Raw genomic sequence first — 17740 nt, forward strand, 5'->3', positions numbered from 1 at the left:
TAACAATAAGACAGACTGATCTTTCTTTAATGGACGTTGTGATCAAATCTTCATAAAGCTCCAGGAGAATTAAACTGTGCAGCATCAGGTTTATGCAGACAATATCATTGAACAGTTTGTAGATAAAATCTTTCATTTCCAGATTTTAATTAAAACATATGTGACTCTAGGTTTAATCCATACTGAAAGATCCTGTAACAAAGACTGATCATAACCTGCTGGAGTGCTTCATTCCAGTCTGCCACAGTGTCAGAATAATAGAATTAGGTGAAGGGAAGAACTTTAAGCAGAGAAAAATTACTCCGTTCAGAGAGTTAATGCAGGTTAGGTATCCTAATCATGAGTAAACAGTTTTGATTTTCACTGTGCTGGTTTGACTATTGGGGAAAAAAATCTAAACCTGATAGGTAGTAAATTTAATGTGAGCCTTTGTACGAAGCTCAGGATTAAGAGACTGCTTAGCACCTTCAGGATTGAACTTCTGCAGCTTTCTGCCCATATTCGTTTTGAACAGTTTCCTGTAAAGTGGAAAGGCCTCTTTGAGCCAAACTGTGAAAGATACTGTGGAACAGAGAGCTGTTAGTCACTGCTGCAGTTAGTGTAGCTGTCTATAAAAATAACATTTCACAGTCTGGTTGAGCACCAACAGATTAAATGCAGTGAGACTCATTGTGAACTGGATAGAAAATATTTGTATTGCTTGCTTTTTTTCACCTTAAGCAAAAAAACACAATGGATTTTTCTTAAAATCAAAACTTTTTACTATTTTACAATATAATTTCCCTCAGGAAGTTTTCTTTCTGGAAGAGGTTAAGCAGTGACATCTAAACAGATCATCTCCAAGCTTCTTTCCCAAAAGATCTGGCACATATTCTTTTCCTTCTTTTCTCTGTTGTTGAGGTTAAAGTCCTTTAATCCTCATTATATAAATACAGGCTGGAAGAGCAGGTTTAATGCAGCAGTAATAAAAGCTACTTTTTAATTAGAGTTGGCTGTGCATTCTAATACAGAACTTCCTGCACTCAAGTGGATTAATTTTACTTCAACTTGCAGGATAGTTGCAATTAAACAGGGTGGTTTTTTAATTGAATTATTATTTAGCAAGTTAAATCTTTTGAAAAATATGCAAATTCTTGTTGAGATTCATCCATTAAACAGTAGCCTTACATACGAAAGGATGTAATTCAAGTGGTTTTATTGTCTTTTGCAATAAAATTGTTGTGATTCTCTTAACTTCATAATGAATATTCAATTTAGACCCTTTTAAGATTAGTCTTTATTAAGTATATTTAATTCTCCTTAAAAATAGCATGATCATATTAAATAGATTAAATGCAAAAGAATACATTAGCTGAGTTTAATAACTTTGCAGAGAAAATGTGTCTTCTACTTAGTTGTTGCCCTTATGTTAAGCAGTCCCATGAACTTTGGTTTGACCACTTTTATCTTGTCTTTTTTTTTTTTAGCTTAGGCAAACATTGTTCTTGTGCCATATACTTTGAGCTCCTTTTGCTCTTCCCACAGGAATCTGAGCTTATAGAGCTAAGGGAAACAATTGAAATGCTGAAAGCCCAGAATTCTGCTGCACAAGCTGCTATTCAAGGAGCCTTGAACGGTCCCGATCATACCCACAAAGGTATGGTTTTGTCACTATTAACATAAATGCAGAGTTTCTCCCCGGGGGGGGGGGAAGGGGGGCGGGGCAGGGAGCGGAAAAGCTAAGTCACTATTTTTCTGTTATTTTGGGAACTTACAAGGTCAAGCACATTCTGCAATGCATGATAGGCATACTTGTGGTATTTCCAGAGCTGGAAACATTGCATGAGCTTCCTGTTTGCCAGAGTTCCTGGAGCCTTTTCTTCTTAGAACTGGGTGGCTAGGAATTGATTGCTGGGTGCCGAGAGTTAACCCTGTCACTGCAGTTATGTATTGAAGTACACCCAAGAAGCTAGCGAAGTCTAATGGTGAAACATGGTTATATCTTGGAAAACCAGTGTAAGTTGTTGCTCTGAAAGTTGGTGTACTCATTGTTAAGAGATGGACTGACAACAGCTCTTTCACAAGGTGCTAAATCAGTGCCGAAAACAAGCATTTTAAATTCCAGATTCTGAATTAATTTGTCATTGCAGTTAGGCAGATATCACATGATAAATACATACTTCAAAAGTGCCTGTTGATAAGCAACAGCAAAGGAATTAATTGAAGAAAAAAAATAATGGCAGCATTCAGTTTTTCAGATGTTATTTAGATGTTTTCTTTAACGTCATTTCATTGCATGACTTGAGTATAGCAAAACTAATTTCTAGGAAGTAAAAAATAATCTAAAAGGTAATTCCCCTTGTTATTAGTAGGTATGGTCTGCAAGAATATTTTCCAGTGATTAAGATATAATTATCAGACACTTTTAAGAAATTGAAACTCAGAAGCTTCACCAACCATTTCTAACATTTTCCACTTTGTTATTTCATTTCATTCATTTTTAATGAACTCCTGCCTGCTTACTTCCATCATGGTATATTAGAAGTTAGCATCTGCACACTGATTAGGCCTGCTACAAGTCAAGTAGCGCCTATACTGACAAAAATAACTGTGGTATATGTGATAGTAACAAGTCAAGTAATCAATCCACCTGTAACAGAAACCACACAGATTGCTGTGCAGGGTCATTGCCTTCATGCCCAAAAGACCCCGGTTTGGAGAAGCTCCTAACTGTTGGCCTATTTGTATCCCCACTGACCCCCATGTGGTTTCTCAAAGACTGCAATAGCTTGAGTCCAAGCCACTGCAAACATCAGTGCCATTTATGTTCATTTAGGCTCCCTTTGAGGAGGAAGATGCCACATAAATACAAGAATGATTATTATATTGAAACAGAGACAGATGGATTTCATGGTAATTTCTTTTCTTTAGATTTACGTATAAGGCGGCAACATTCTTCAGAAAGTGTTTCCAGCATCAACAGTGCTACAAGCCATTCAAGCATTGGCAGTGGTAATGACGCTGATTCCAAGAAAAAGAAAAAGAAAAACTGGGTAAGTAGTCAGCAGGTTTAAACCTAATTTTTAGCTATTAAGTAATTTCCTAGTGCCTGAGTAGCACAACTGTCCATTTAATCTACAATATTCTTGTGGGGCCAGATGGATATGAAGCAATTCTCATGTATCAATACTGTGACACTACCAGCAAACGAAGAATTATTGAATATCAGTGGGGAATTATTTGTATAAGCCAAGATAATTAAAAAAAAAAAAATACAATAGCTGTTGTGACCAAAACTATCTCTGGGCCACATTAAAACCCTGTTTGATTTTTCTTCAGTCATAGTTTGATTCAAAGGCTTGACTCAGATATGTTACCCAGCTATGAAGGGACTTCAAAACTGTTAAGAACTCTCATGTAAAAGTAGTAGAGTATTTAAAGAAATTAAGATGCTTCTCAGCTGGAACACACAAATACCACGTAGTCCTAAAGGGTTTAATCAAATACTTTCAGTAAATAATCAGAAAATATGTTTTTGTTGTTTTAAAAATATTACCTGCGTAAACATTTGTTTTAAAATACTGATCAGCCTTCATTCCCTTGATTTGTAATTCCACACTCTTTCATGTTTCTGCAAGGTGAACTCTAGAGGAAGTGAGGTGAATATAAACCATGGAAAATTTGGCATGCATCTATAAAGAACCCTATCGTGGCATGATTGCTATTTATTTTGGCAGTAGGCTTTTATACCTTCTAAAAACAGATTATCCTGTATGTCTTCTCAGTTTGTCTCTATTCATTTTAATCTCAAAGTTTAGACTACAGAAAGGGGGAGTGTAGCCAAAATCCATTTCTTTCTTTTTAGATATCATGAGCTGGAAAGAACTTAAATAATGTTTCTCTGATCCGTGGTCACACTCCCCGCTCTCCAATTATATCATGAAAATAATGTTTGAATACCTCATTTTTTATAGAGGAACAAGTTTGCCATTGAGTTCTATACAATTTTAATCAGAATAACTTTCTGAAAATAAAACCAAAAACCCACAACATTTTTCTAAGATGAACAACTTCTGTAATTAGACAAAGGTATCAATAAATGGGCTAGTTAAAATTCACTGCAGACAAAATTGTTGTCATCTTGGCTCCTGAAATAAATGGCTCTTTGGCTATTCTGTCCCTTTTCAATACTGGGTAAGAGCTTCTAGAGGGAAAAGGCAATGCTTGTACTTTCAGAGATCTTACTGCTCTAAAGGAAACTGCAGCAAACAGTATATACCTTTCAGCTAACATTCTTCTCAGCAGTACAACAAAGCAAGCCTCATGACCCAGCTTCAGTCCTCTCGCTTGTGATCCAAACCATAGCATTTACATAGTTTGGCCATTCAAATTTTTACCAGGGAAAGTAAATTGGCAAACCCAATAAATTGGACTTGTCATTTGATTTCAGCATGTAGTAACAGCAGGTTCTGCCTGTACATAGATGCAAAGTGGTTATTTAAAGCCAGCCCTTGAAGGGAATGCCATGGGAATGGGATTCCGCTGGGGCTTAATGGTTTTAAATGAGCACCCCCTCTCCCATAGGTGTACCACTCGATCCTGCACTTTTTCCATAGCATTATGTTTGCGTTGCGCTGGATTAATAAAGTCAAAACAAAGCACTGTATCATGTTTTTAGAGATACTGTGTTGCATATGTTAATACCTTGCTTCTGTATACTGACCTCAGGCAGTGGCTAGGATGGCATCTGCAAACTAACTCTTCGAAACATGAGCTGCACACAAATTGCCGTGATGAGGAAAATAATGTTGCTCTATGTTTGTTTTCCAGCTAAGAAGCTCTTTCAAACAGGCCTTTGGAAAGAAGAAGTCCACCAAGCCTCCTTCCTCACATTCAGACATAGAAGAGCTGACAGACTCCTCTCTTCCTTCATCACCTAAATTGCCCCACAGCTCAGGAGAATGTGGGGCAACATCCATGAAACCATCACAGTCAGCGTCTGCGTAAGTCTCTCTCTTGGCAAACATTTCTTCCCAAATGGGATGGACTGTGAAAGAGTCTTCCTCAAATGTGGCCATTTGCAGTTCAGAAACCACTGCCAACAGCCGTGATCTTTTAATCTCATGCTCCATCCATTTGCCAGATTTCTCGTGAGCTTCACTCTGTTTGCACACTGCTTTTCCAGCAGCTTTTTCTTAGTTCATTCCTCCTTTCACAGCCTTTACCCAAAATCATCTAGCAGTACAAACCTCTTTCCAAATGCATGTTCAAAAACTTATGTTGAGCTCCCCCTGCATCATTAACAGCTTCATCATATCCACTTAGTGAAGGCCAAATACTATACTTTTCCTTTCTTCATGACATACTGAAAATGTAATTTTATTTTCCAGGTAGCTATGAATTTTTACAAGATATTCATCCCTTGTATTATTACTTTATCTATTATGTAGCTACTAATTGATATAATTTTTACAGTATTTCTCTTCTTTTATCAGCTTGGACTATTTTGCAGGATTTTTACTTTCACTTTTTATTCAGATCACCATCCTTAAGGTTTCAGGACTGATAACAAGTGATCAGTCAAAAGCTGTCCCAATTCTTCATTATTTTTTTGATGTTTAGTGTATTTTTCTCACAGACTTCCCAGCTCCCATTCATATTTTTGTACCTTTTTTTTTTTTTTTTTTTTTTTTCATTCTGCTAAACTCATAGCTTTTTCCAGTTTGGGGAAAGTTTGGGGAAATCATCCTCTTTGAGCCAACAAATATGTACTACTGATGCCAGCCCTCCTTTCCTTGTCCTAATTGAGAATAATCAGGTCACAAGTACTCTTCCTTAAAGCACCTGGGAAATTCTGATCTCATGACTGATTACTGAGGTTTCAAATAGAATTCCCCTGCATTAGGTTAGGTGCCTTTTATGATTAACTTTTTATAGACTCTAGTGATTTTTACATACTAGGTTTAGGGGTTTGATATCAAATATTCCCACAAAAGGAAGACCTCCACAATAAATGTTTTTCTTTCCTCACATTCTCTACAGACCAGTGAAGAATAACTCATCTAGATCTCTAGTTTTGTTGGGTTTTTCTATAGGAAGCTCACATTTTTATGGTTTCAGGTGTATGTGTGTTTTGGGAGGAGGACTTCTACATATTTGGGACTGTGGAGTCTGATTTATTACCATCTTAAAAATCACTAGTAAAAGTCTTAACAGAAAGTGCTTGAACTTAAACAAAACACTTTCATGCTACAAAATTAATTTACTCATGATACACAGATCTGTTCTCAACCTTATCCTGTTCCCTTTCCACCAATCCTGGTCTTTCTCTGTCTCTTTGACTTAATGTACTGGTGTTCCCAGAATTTATCAAAGGCCAAACTACATATCTAGTGTTTCACCCCAAGCTCTTCCCATGGCTATTTGGTCTCTGAACCTTAACTTCCTAAATTCTATCCAGTTCACAGCCTTCTGTTTCATCCTCCATAACATTTTTAAACACTGATCTTTCACGTAAGTGAATCACATTATTAAATTCTTTTTATTATTGTGACCTTTCTACACAGGATTAACATAGATCCCTTCCACAGAGAGATCAGATAAAATATATTTACTTAGATTAATTTCTTTATCTGTTACACAGTTAATGTTACTTTCTTTGGAAAACTTGGTTTTCCATTGCATAATTTGTACATATCACCTTCAAGATTTTCTATAACTGTCAGCAGCCTCTGTTCAAAGATCATTACTTATTCCTACCCAAAGCAATCTATTGATTTAAAAATCCTGAGATTGTAACAAGAAAGAAAAAGTAAAACTCTTTTTTTCTAAAGACTTTGAACCTTTGTCAGAAGTCTGATCAGGCTTCTGAGCTTCTTTTGGTGACTGCTCAGAAATGCTAACATCTTTTTGGTTTTCTTCCTTTTGATGAAGCCTCATCTTCTTATATAATTTTACAGTTGTAGAAGCTGAGTGTGGAAGAGCTCTGGAATCCACAAAAGAAAATTCAGTTCCTGCTTTCTTCTTCCATTCTGCTTATCTTAACAGTCCAGACAGCTTTTTCCTGCTTCTTCCCGAGCCGTAGCCCAGCTCCCTGCTTCATTTTTATCTTCTTTAAAACCAGCTTGCCAAGATCTTTTTGTCCATCCCTTCTGAAGATGCACGGCAAAAAAGCCAAAAAGAAAACGGCCAACCAATAGATAACGTGACTTCTCAGTTGTCCAAATTGTTGCATAAGATAATATATGCTTGTAAATAAAATGTAATTTCTTAGTTGGTTAGCACAGGTATGGGCACATCAAACCAAGAACTGTATCATGGTATTTGGAAAAAAAATCCTAGTACATGCCTTTATTCATTTCTACTCACATTTAACACGTTTAAAATATTTGTGCATGTTGTAAATGATATTCATTATTTTCCTTCTTCAATTTGCCATAATTTTTTATTTGCCATAAACTTCTTCATCTTCCCTTTGCTTATGCTTTCTTTTTATATTTTCTTGACCTGAGTCTCATGTTCTAAATCATTACCTTTACTTTCTTCCAATTGCATCTGTCAAATACGTGTGTATGCAGGTCATCTCTAGTCTGGGCACCAAAGAAAAGGCAAAACGGTCACATGGTCTACAAGCATAGATCCCGGTAAAACTGAGTGTGGGGCATGGAGTTGTATACCCAACTGCTGACCTGAAGAGTGCTGCATTTTCTTTCCCAAAATGCATTTGCATGCATTCTGGCAATTGAAAATTTGACATCTGTTTCTTGTTTGTATATTAGTAGTAATAATCACAATAATACTACTTATTATTTATTATAAGATATTGCTCTGTTAAATTGTTCTGCAGATATTAACTATTTATAGTGACAGTAATAAAGAAGAAATAACATCTAGTGAATTGACTGAATATCTTGCTTAGTGTAACAACATAGCCAAAATTCAGTGCTTTATTTTCTACTGCTTCTGTTATGCAACAGGTCTGGGTCTAATGATGACAGAGAGGCAAATCAGTCTGATATGAGAACTGGACAGTTGTGTGTCCCTGGGCCAGTCATGTTTTCATCTTTTCTTACAATATAACAGTTTTCCTTCCCTTAAAATTAATGTTCATGAAAAATAATCACATGGTGATTACTTGTAATCCAGTCTTTAAGATAAAAAAGAAACCAAACCAACCAGCATGATTTCAGATACCATACAGTACCAAATGACAAACTGTAGGCAAAAAGTCAACCATCACAAATTAAAACCATTACAGATAAAAATCTTCTAGATCATGCAGGCAATGTGTACTGTTTCTTTGTGTACTGTTCAAACACAGAAAACTCTTGATGCCTAACAGATAGTAAATATCATTAATTCAGTTTTATCAGCATACTTCAGTTCTGACTGTTGCTACTTGGGGAAATCATGACCTTTGCACCAAAGAAATGACACAGATATAAAATTGAATCAAAACCAATGGCTGATACACATTCAAAAAAAAAGATTTCTGAAAAGTTCTTAACAACTTTTTTTCACCATAGTGGACTGTCTAACTAAACAAAAAAGGTATAAAACAAGCTGATCATTTCACCTGGAGAGGGCTTTTTTCCTTTTTTAATTTGCAATTTGAACCTTTTCATGTTTATTTCATAAGATTCTTTCTTTACTCATAGGTTTCACCAGCAGCAAGCATTTTCTGTACTTTGATATTTAATAATGACAGTGCTTTGGGGGAAGAACCTGCCTTTAATCTCCTTCCTGTTTCCTGCTCCTCTTTAGGATCTGTGAGTGCACAGAGGCAGAGGCTGAAATTATTCTTCAGCTAAAGAGCGAGCTGAGGGAGAAAGAGCTAAAATTGACAGACATCCGTCTGGAAGCCCTCAGCTCTGCACACCACCTGGATCAGATTCGGGAAGCCATGAATCGCATGCAGGTCAGTGCAGTAGCGTAAGTGATGACAAGGGTGCACGGGTATGCCTTGTGTATTTCCTTTCCCAGTACTTTGTTTCAAGTACCAAAAAAACTGTCAATATAAAGTAAATTGCTAGATTGACAGTACTTCCAAAGTATGGGTATGATAAGTGTTCACCTTACAATTATGATATTCTTAGCAATTATATTAATAGCTAAAATGTGTTTAAGAGATATAGAAGAAGACATAATGCCTGCCCAAAGGATATTTGTTATCTAAAGCCTAGGACTGAGGAAAGCAACATGACGGGCAAGCAGATCAAGAAGTGATTTCTACAGAGCTTTAAATCCTTGGGCTGTGTGGGGGCTAGGGGTGCATGTGCATACTCTCTCATACTAACCCAGCCATGGCTTGCTGAGGCAAAGAATGTAAACCAGAACTGAATTATTGTACCCAGAATCACTAAAATTTCACTACCTTATTTTGTGACACTGCTCCAAATCCTTCCCCAATGCATTTTTCGTCAGAAGACTTTCCCTGTCATGAGGGTGAAAAGGTGCAGAAAGAATGACAGTGTTCATCAGTGGAGCACAGAGCTTTATGGGACTCAGCTCTGTTGTCCATATAGAAGGGTCTAGTGTCACATTGGGTGACCAAAAGTATCTTCTACAACATCCATACAGTATGAGATAGGTCCTTCAGTAGATCTGGACCCTTCTGGAATGACAGGTGAGATACCTAGAACACCCCTGAAGGCACTATAAACCTGTATTTGGGAAACACAATCAAGACCATGGGGTGGGGATGCTGTTTGAGACTAGAACAGCTGCATATAGATGTCTAGGTATGAGCTAGGTGATAAACTCTTGTTGTTGTCAGTTGAGGTTTAGACCTGCGATAATGGGGCCTAGAGAGCTATCCTAAAATGATCCTAAGATAGGTATAGAGGTTGAAATTGGGTTGTTGGAGCTTTAGCATTCTACCATGCAAGACCATGTTTACAATGACACTGGAAACCCACATTTACACAGCTGAATCCAGCCCCAGTGGCTTGTCAGCTGAATTGCTCTGTGCTGTGTGCTTAGGTCGGGTGCACCTGTACACACTTTTGTATAGGTGTCCACAGTGGCTGATTTCATAACTACTAGATTTGTTGTGTTTGCTGTCCTTCCTAGACCTCTTTGTTTATACCATGTCTGTAGCAGTCTCAGCCACACCTTTGAACATCTATGGTACCTACCGTCATCCCAGGTGCTTACACCACTAGGTGCCAACATTGCTATGGGATATTTGGCTGAACTTCAGTCAGGGGGAAGGATATTCAAGAACTGGTCTGCAAATATGGGTTTCAATTGCCTAGACATGGGTAAAACATTTGATCTGAAGCCACTAAAATTTTTACTAACTGTAAGGGATAGAATAGTTAATTGCAATGTCAGAGAACAGGACGTGAAGGCTGATCAACCAATTATGGTTTTACACTGGGATATGAGTGCCTAAAGCAGGTGAACTCCCCAGAGAGAGGAGACTGCTGTAGTCACAGCTTGAATTTGACCAAAGCTGGGCAGAGGCAACTAGTTCAGATGCTGTCACTGGTAATCAACACTTCTGAACTTTTCCCAGAAGGACAGGCAGCCACCTTGGAGCTGCCAAACTCTATGATGTTTTGGAGAACTTAAGAGGATTGGTAAGGGGAAAAAGCAGGATTGGTGGGAATTATATATGAATACTGTGTGTATTCAAAGCACCTTAAAAATCTAACTTCCATTCAGCTGAATGGAAGACTGCTAAGTGTTGTGTAATTAATCAGCATAAATTGCAGAGGGTATGAAGATTGCATGACTCATTTCACCATAGTTCCTAATTTAAACTCCAGGCTAAACTTGTGCATTCATCTATTACTTCCTGTCACTGTTTTGCTGGTTTGTCCCTTCCCTTTTGCTATCTCCTCACCTTTTCCTTTGTTATCTAATCTTTTTGTAGCTGTTGCAGAGGGGGTTTGTGATGCTATCCCTTACGTTTTTACTTGTATAATGTAGCCGTACAGCCTTCATAAAAGAATATGACTTTTAGCAGGGTGTTAGCAAATGTGGAATTAAATTTGATGTGCAAAACGGTCTGCAAGAATAAGCAGTTGCTTTGTACTGTGCTTCGTGAAGCGACTGAAAGCTAGATTTAGCTGGTACCAGGCTGTTCTCAGGCTGTTTTCATTTTATTATTGTACATTCAATAATCACTTGGCACCACAGAGGATTTAGCTAAAAAAAATTCCTAGTTGCTGTGATTCATCTGTCACTGTATGTTTTCATCAAAGAGGGTTTGCTGGCCATTATGCAAACAATCCCATGTCTGAATGATCAAAAAGTCTTATCTGATAGCAAGAAGGTTTATGAAACTGTTAAACTATGAATTTCTAGTTGTCGACTTTTATTTTTTCTCTGTGAAATTACTGCTTAAATTTTACATTCAATGGCAACAATAATTTTCTGTGTTTTTAGGAACATTGACATATCCAAAATTTTAACAATAGCTGTCCTAACTGGCTGTTGGCTAAGATATTTGACAACAGAAAGGAGGTTATAGAAGTGGCGATGACTGGTAAAATTCTCACCACACTTGTATTACAGTCAACGGTACAATAAATTCAGAAAGCTTGAAGCTTGTGTTGTTTAGGAACTGTCTTGAGACAAAACCTAAGACAAGGTTATAGGGTTTTTTCCCTTCATTTCAGAAGTGAAGGCAATCCATTTTTCACTGACTGTGTTGTACTTCTGATATACAGTGCTACATACTGCTGTGGAAGCTGTAAACCTGTTAGCTCTTGCAGGTGAACAACAAGCACCAGAATAGCCACCCCCAGTGGTTTTCCAAAAGAATAACCTCCTGTGCTTTTATGTTAAATTCTTTTGAATACAGAATGAAATTGAAATACTGAAAGCTGAAAATGATCGTTTAAAGGCAGAGACTGGAAATACTGGAAAGCCTGCCCGGCCATCATCAGAGTCTTCAAGCAGCACATCATCTTCTTCATCACGGCAGTCACTAGGACTTTCTCTGAACAATTTAAACATCACAGAATCTGTTACATCAGGTAAACAAGTTTCGGGCGCATGGATACCTCAGCTATTAGTAAGGTTTTATTATTTTCACCCTCTTAATGGGCCCTATATAAGAGGCATGTCTGAAAATTAAAACACCTCATATCACTCAGGTAAACATCAGATATGCATTCATTAATGGAGATGAGGAAGAATGCTGGTAGTGATTTCTGAAAATGTTGCTTTTAGAAGGCTCTGAATAGCAGTAAGAGACTGTTCATGATGTGTGCTCCGTTCCTAGCTATGATACTGTCTACCTACCTACCTTACAATCCTCTTTGGTCATCTAGCTCACAATTTATTTGAAAAGGACAGTATCTGTTGCAGTATACTTGACAACTGTATAGATATATTCTCTTGTCCCTATGGGATAAGTATAAGCATAGTACATGAAACTTACTTTTTGGTTGTTGTTTAAAGGTCTTTTATCATTCATTCGGCTCCCTTAGCTTCATTTTGTATTTGCAGCTGGGGCAGAAGGTGGTCTCAGTTAGCTTTATCCCTTACATGTCTCTAATGTGATACAGCTAGTTAGCCTATGTTGAACCATATCACCCTTTATCATAGGAGACAAACCCTGCCTAGCTTATTAAGCACTCTCATTGTCTTCAATGAATGAGAGAAAGCAAGCAGAACTTTGGTCCACATCCTGAATGTTAACATTTTATTATTTTCTATGCCATAGGGTTTATGATAATAAGCCTTCTACACTTGTTTTGATAATGTAGCCAAGAAACAGAAGTGCTGTCTCTAGCATTAGAACCAGGAGCAGGGCAAAAGAAAATCAGAGCTCATTAGCTCATTAGACTCCACAGAAAGTATAATGCAGCCTCTGGAAGCAATAAAAATGTGGCTAATAATTGTAGAAAGAGTCTAGGCAAGAGTACAGCTGGGAATGTGCCAAACTTCCTGACTAAAATTTGGATTGGCAGTTAGTCATATTATCTTGCCAGTCATTGATTACACGGATATTTGAATATTTCTTCTGGTTAATATCAGATTTTATATGAAAATTGGTATATTTTTTATTTACATTCCAGCCTACTTTTTTTGCCAGGTTTAACTTTTGGCATGGATGAACCTGACCTGGGCCTCGGTATGCAATGAACTATTGCAAAAACAGTGAGAAAAAGTTTCTATGGTTTCTGCTCACACATCCCCACACATCAAAAAAAACCACTAAAGAAACAAACCCAAAACCAACACAAATGAAACAGGATTTTTTTCATAATAGTAATTGTGGAATCTCTTTCATGAGCAGCAGCTATTAGCATTTTGTCACTTGGTACTAACTCTGTCTAGATACAGGAAGAAACATGTAGGAGGAAGAGCAGGAGGATGAGTTTCAAGCAAAGGAGAAGGAACTGGATGAGAATAAGATACGAAAAGAGGACCAGGGAGAGGAACACAGGAAGGTGAAATATAAGGAAAAAAATGATGATGAACAAAATGAGGAGGAAGTGTTTAGTAAAAGAACAGAAATAAAGTCTGGAGGAAAAAGAGGAAGAGGAGGAGAAAAGGAGTAGGAGAAGGAACAGGAAGAAGAAATGTGCTTGGACTTGGTGATCTTAAGGGTCTTTTCCAATCTAACTGATTCTGTGATTCTGTAATCTTTATATAATTTTCTGTTATTGGTTCTAAATGTTTTTTCTAGGATGCAAAGTAATTACTTTTGGTTACAAGGAATTAAAGAAATAAGCATGCTTAATGAGGAGGGGAGGATTTTGTTTGTTTATGAATCCAGCCTTTTTGATCGTCGTGAATATCATTTTGTCACCATGCCAGAGAACTTGGAAGGGTGACAGCTTTCTACCAAGTCTTGTGGGATTTCTGTGGCAGCTGGAGTACCATTGAACAAAAATCCTCGAGATATGGAGAGGTTAATTATGCTGGAGACTTAGCTGAGAGAGATAACAAGGGCTTTGGCGCATCATATTAAAAAATACTGTGGCACTTTCTGGAAGACCAGTGACTCCAAATGACTGTGGTCATCTGGAAATGACCAAAGCTATCCATTGCCACTTCCTAAGGGTATGACCATCTCCTCCAGATAGGTGTGAGCGGCAAGCTGGGAAGGGGCTCAGTGGTCACAGACAGCTGTATTTCAGTCAGTCACTGGAGTAAAGAGCAGTAAACAAGGACAAACACAACACTCTACTGTCCGATGAAAGAAGTGCCAGAGCTCAGAAAAGAAGTGAGCCAGAGCCACCATAGCGCACCTAAGGAGGAGGCCTGGCAGGACATAATTAAAGAAACTAGCACCACTGTGAAATTAGACCCCCTTGGGCATCTTCTCAGCTCCTTGTGTCAGTAAGAGCTCTTAGAAAGTGGAATTTTCTTCTAGCCACAGAGCAGTTCCTCATTCCTAAAGACTTACAGAAAAACGTATTTAAAAGGCTACATGAGGGTCATTTAGAGATTGAAAAATTTCACAGGGGGATCCGTTATATTGTAAGTTGCCCGCAGACGAACTATAACATTATGGAAACTCTTAAGGTTTGTCAAATATGCCAAAACGCAAGACAAGTGAAATATCCAGTGCTGGTGGTACAGAAAAACTGTCTGCCTGGAAGAAAGGAGCAAAACAAGCATGGAGTTGTTTAAGCTCACAACAAAAATGCTTCTTCATTAGATCAATTTTAAAAGCAAAAACAAAACAAAAAACACCCAACAGCAGAATCTGCTTTCTAGATCTGGGTGTAAGTTGTCAAAAATTTTACATGAGGACTTATTTTTTAATACATTCATTGAAGTCATATTTGTAAGTCTTCTTTGGTTTTGCTTTAAGCAAATGACAGAATCTTTCTGGCACCTCATTTAATTTGGGTGACATCTGACCTTGTGCAGACTGTGACAAGAAGTTGATGCTTTTCTTCAATCATCCTAATAAGAATGAGCAGGACTTAAGGTAGTGGATTACTGTGCTGGTGTTTGAATAAAATCATAGAATCATGGAATGGTTTGGGTTGGAAGGGACCTTAGAGATCATCCAGTTCCAGCCCCCCTGCCATGGGCAGGGACACCTTCTGCTAGACCATGTAGCTCAAAGCCCCATCCAACCTGGCCTTGAACACTTCGAGGGACGGGGTGTCCACAGCTTCTCTGGGCAACCTGTTCCAGTGCCTCACCACCCTCACAGTAAAGATTTTCTTCCTAATATCTAATCTAAATCTACCCTCTTTCAGTTTAAATCCATTACCCCTTGTCCTGTCACTACATGCCCAAATGCAAATCCATAATCTCTCCTAATTTGTTGAAGTGTGTAACAGTAAAATCTCTTAAGACAACTTCTAAGACAGCAGTTTTGTCCCTTGTAATAAAGCTGCAGGCTCAGCCTTCAGTAAGAAATACATCCTTCTGCTTTTGCATTTTAGGAGTTAGTGAAAAGGTAGAAAAAGAGGCATAGACCAGGTCAGAGTCACTCTTTACCTCCAAGAAAAATGAAAATTTTTCTTAGAGGCGTACCTGAATACAGAGTCCTATATTCTGGAGGACTGCAAAGTGGTTTCTAATGGATACTGTTTGTAAGACTGTATTGTGGGTGTAAAAAAGACTATCCATGCCATGTGTACAGAAGGTAAAGAAATCAGCTGGAAAGAAATTAAATGCTATTTTACCTAGTAGCAAACATACAAATGCAAGGACTTTTGTTTTTCTTCCTACAACATTCTTAAGGGCACAATGAGTGCCCAAAGATATAAACTTAATTTAGGTTTTAAACATTACTTTGTGAATTTATGGAGATTTTGAACAAGTTCCAAGAAGGAAAGTTAAGGCAAGACTATAAAGCAAAAATTTATTTATTTATAGATTCCCTATTCATTTCTACATGATTAAATGTCATAATATTGCTTTAAAAAAATGACAAATTGTAACTTTTCTTTTTTTTTGTCTCCAACAGAAAAGGCAAATTAGGAATAAGTACCATTTAAAATGACTGCAAGTTGTTGTGATGATAGCCTTTCTTTTTAACTAAAAAATCCTTTGAACAATTATTGACCTGATGATGTGAATATAACTGATGTGATTTGTCAGGTTGATCACTTTAGTTCCCTTCTTCTATTGTAGATATTTTGTTGGATGATGTCACTGATGGAGCACTCCACAAAGAAGGTCATAGTGTGAAAATTTTAGTCACTATAAACAAGGGCTATAGTCGAGCCAAGGTAAGTTCATCACCCAAAGGCCTAGACACAGAGTTATAACTCAGGCAAATCTTGCAATACAGTAGCTCAATTTGTTTCAGTATTTTCACCCAGGGGCTGAAGGGAAATATCCTAAAGACAGCAACTCTTTTCTCTGTCATCCATGCTCAACACAGTTAGGCACTCTCCACAGACTAATATCATATGGCCTCCTTCTGCCTTTGTGGTGGCTCAGACATTACCAATTCTCAGTTTAATTAGTAGTAGGATGTTCTGGGACTTGCTATCTCCATTTAAAAGTCATTATAAATTAGATCTATGCCTTGGACCCCTTAGGGGGCAACTGTGGATATGATGCTAAGCTAATCAATTTGGAATTGCATTGTTGTGTTTTCGTGTTCTGTATTACAAAATATTATAAATACATTGCATCTTTTATTTATATTCAGCTCTTTAAAAAAACAGATGCAATCAAAGAGCAGAGTAAGATGCTGTATTTCCTCCCTTATAGAGATGTGCCAAAGTATTTTCATCTATACCGATTTCAGATAGACTATTAACAAAGTTGTAACATCACATTCTAAAAAATATTATTTTTCTTCATTGGGGAAATTATGAATCTTCATAGAAAACTGATTACCACCATTTTTAGTCCTGTTTCAAAAAATCTCTGTTTGCAGGATCAAAAACCACATGCATATCTGATAGGATCAATTGGAGTCAGCGGAAAAACAAAATGGGACGTTTTAGATGGTGTAATCAGACGTCTCTTTAAGGTAAGACACTGAAAAATTAGCTCAAGTATTAATTCAGTTTTATTTTTAACATAAGAAAAATTCTGTAGTTTGGGGGTTGTCTTGCCAAGTTTTTGTTTTGCTTTTTGACATACAGCTAACACCACTATTAAAGTATATTCTTAATGTTACTGTTCTTTTTTCATGTTTGTAGGCAGTTCTCTATTGAATGTGACTGCAAGAATCTTCTTGTCAGGTGACTTCACCTGTACCAAAATATTTTCCAAACTGCTTTCATTCAATAACCGTTTTTATTTTTATGCCTTATGTTTTCATATAATTTCAGGAATATATTTTCCGAGTAGATCCGACTACTAGCCTGGGTTTAAGCTCTGACTGCATTGCTAGCTATTGTATAGGAGATGTAATTAGAGCCCATAGCCTAGAAGTGCCTGAACTGCTGCCGTGTGGGTATCTGGTCGGAGAGAACAATGTCATCACTGTGAACCTGAAAGGTAAAGCCCCAAGAATATTTCTGCAGATACTGGAGAGCTCTTCACTGCAGTCCACCATCCCTTCCTATTTTTTTCTTACACTTGACCTTTCTGTATTTTCTCTCCAGTTCAAGGAGAAAAAAATTATCTTATTTATCACATAAGCCCTCTGTGTGATATTGTACAATACCTAACACAGTGTGGCATTTTGAGGCAAATCTAAGAATATCTTGGTACTTCTCTGCCTGACTGCCAAATCACAGCAAAGTAAAAATTTCTGAATAGTGGCAAAATTTCCAGCCCCAAACCAGATGATTAGGATGGAAAATATTTATGCATTACCCAGTTCCACCAGAAAAATGTGATACATTTCAAAAGCTGTAGGGATTTGCTA

The 17740-nt window shown here is 37.4% G+C and overlaps 1 protein-coding gene across 7 annotated transcripts in view; it reads left to right on the top strand.

Annotated features, from left to right (window-relative positions):
* NAV3 (neuron navigator 3) overlaps positions 1-17740 on the top strand; it is a 414479-nt gene that overhangs the window by 385076 nt on the left and 11663 nt on the right. For all 7 annotated transcript variants that reach the window (XM_055711535.1, XM_027808516.2, XM_027808518.2 and 4 more), the window contains 8 exons: positions 1525-1636; positions 2911-3032; positions 4810-4982; positions 8743-8896; positions 11792-11966; positions 16042-16139; positions 16799-16894; positions 17199-17367. In XM_055711535.1, the coding sequence (XP_055567510.1) occupies positions 1525-1636; positions 2911-3032; positions 4810-4982; positions 8743-8896; positions 11792-11966; positions 16042-16139; positions 16799-16894; positions 17199-17367 (1099 nt within the window). The remainder of the gene's footprint in view (positions 1-1524; positions 1637-2910; positions 3033-4809; positions 4983-8742; positions 8897-11791; positions 11967-16041; positions 16140-16798; positions 16895-17198; positions 17368-17740) is intronic.

The sequence above is a fragment of the Falco cherrug genome, chromosome 5 (genome assembly GCF_023634085.1).
Source record: "Falco cherrug isolate bFalChe1 chromosome 5, bFalChe1.pri, whole genome shotgun sequence".
NCBI classification, from domain to species: Eukaryota; Metazoa; Chordata; class Aves; order Falconiformes; family Falconidae; genus Falco; species Falco cherrug.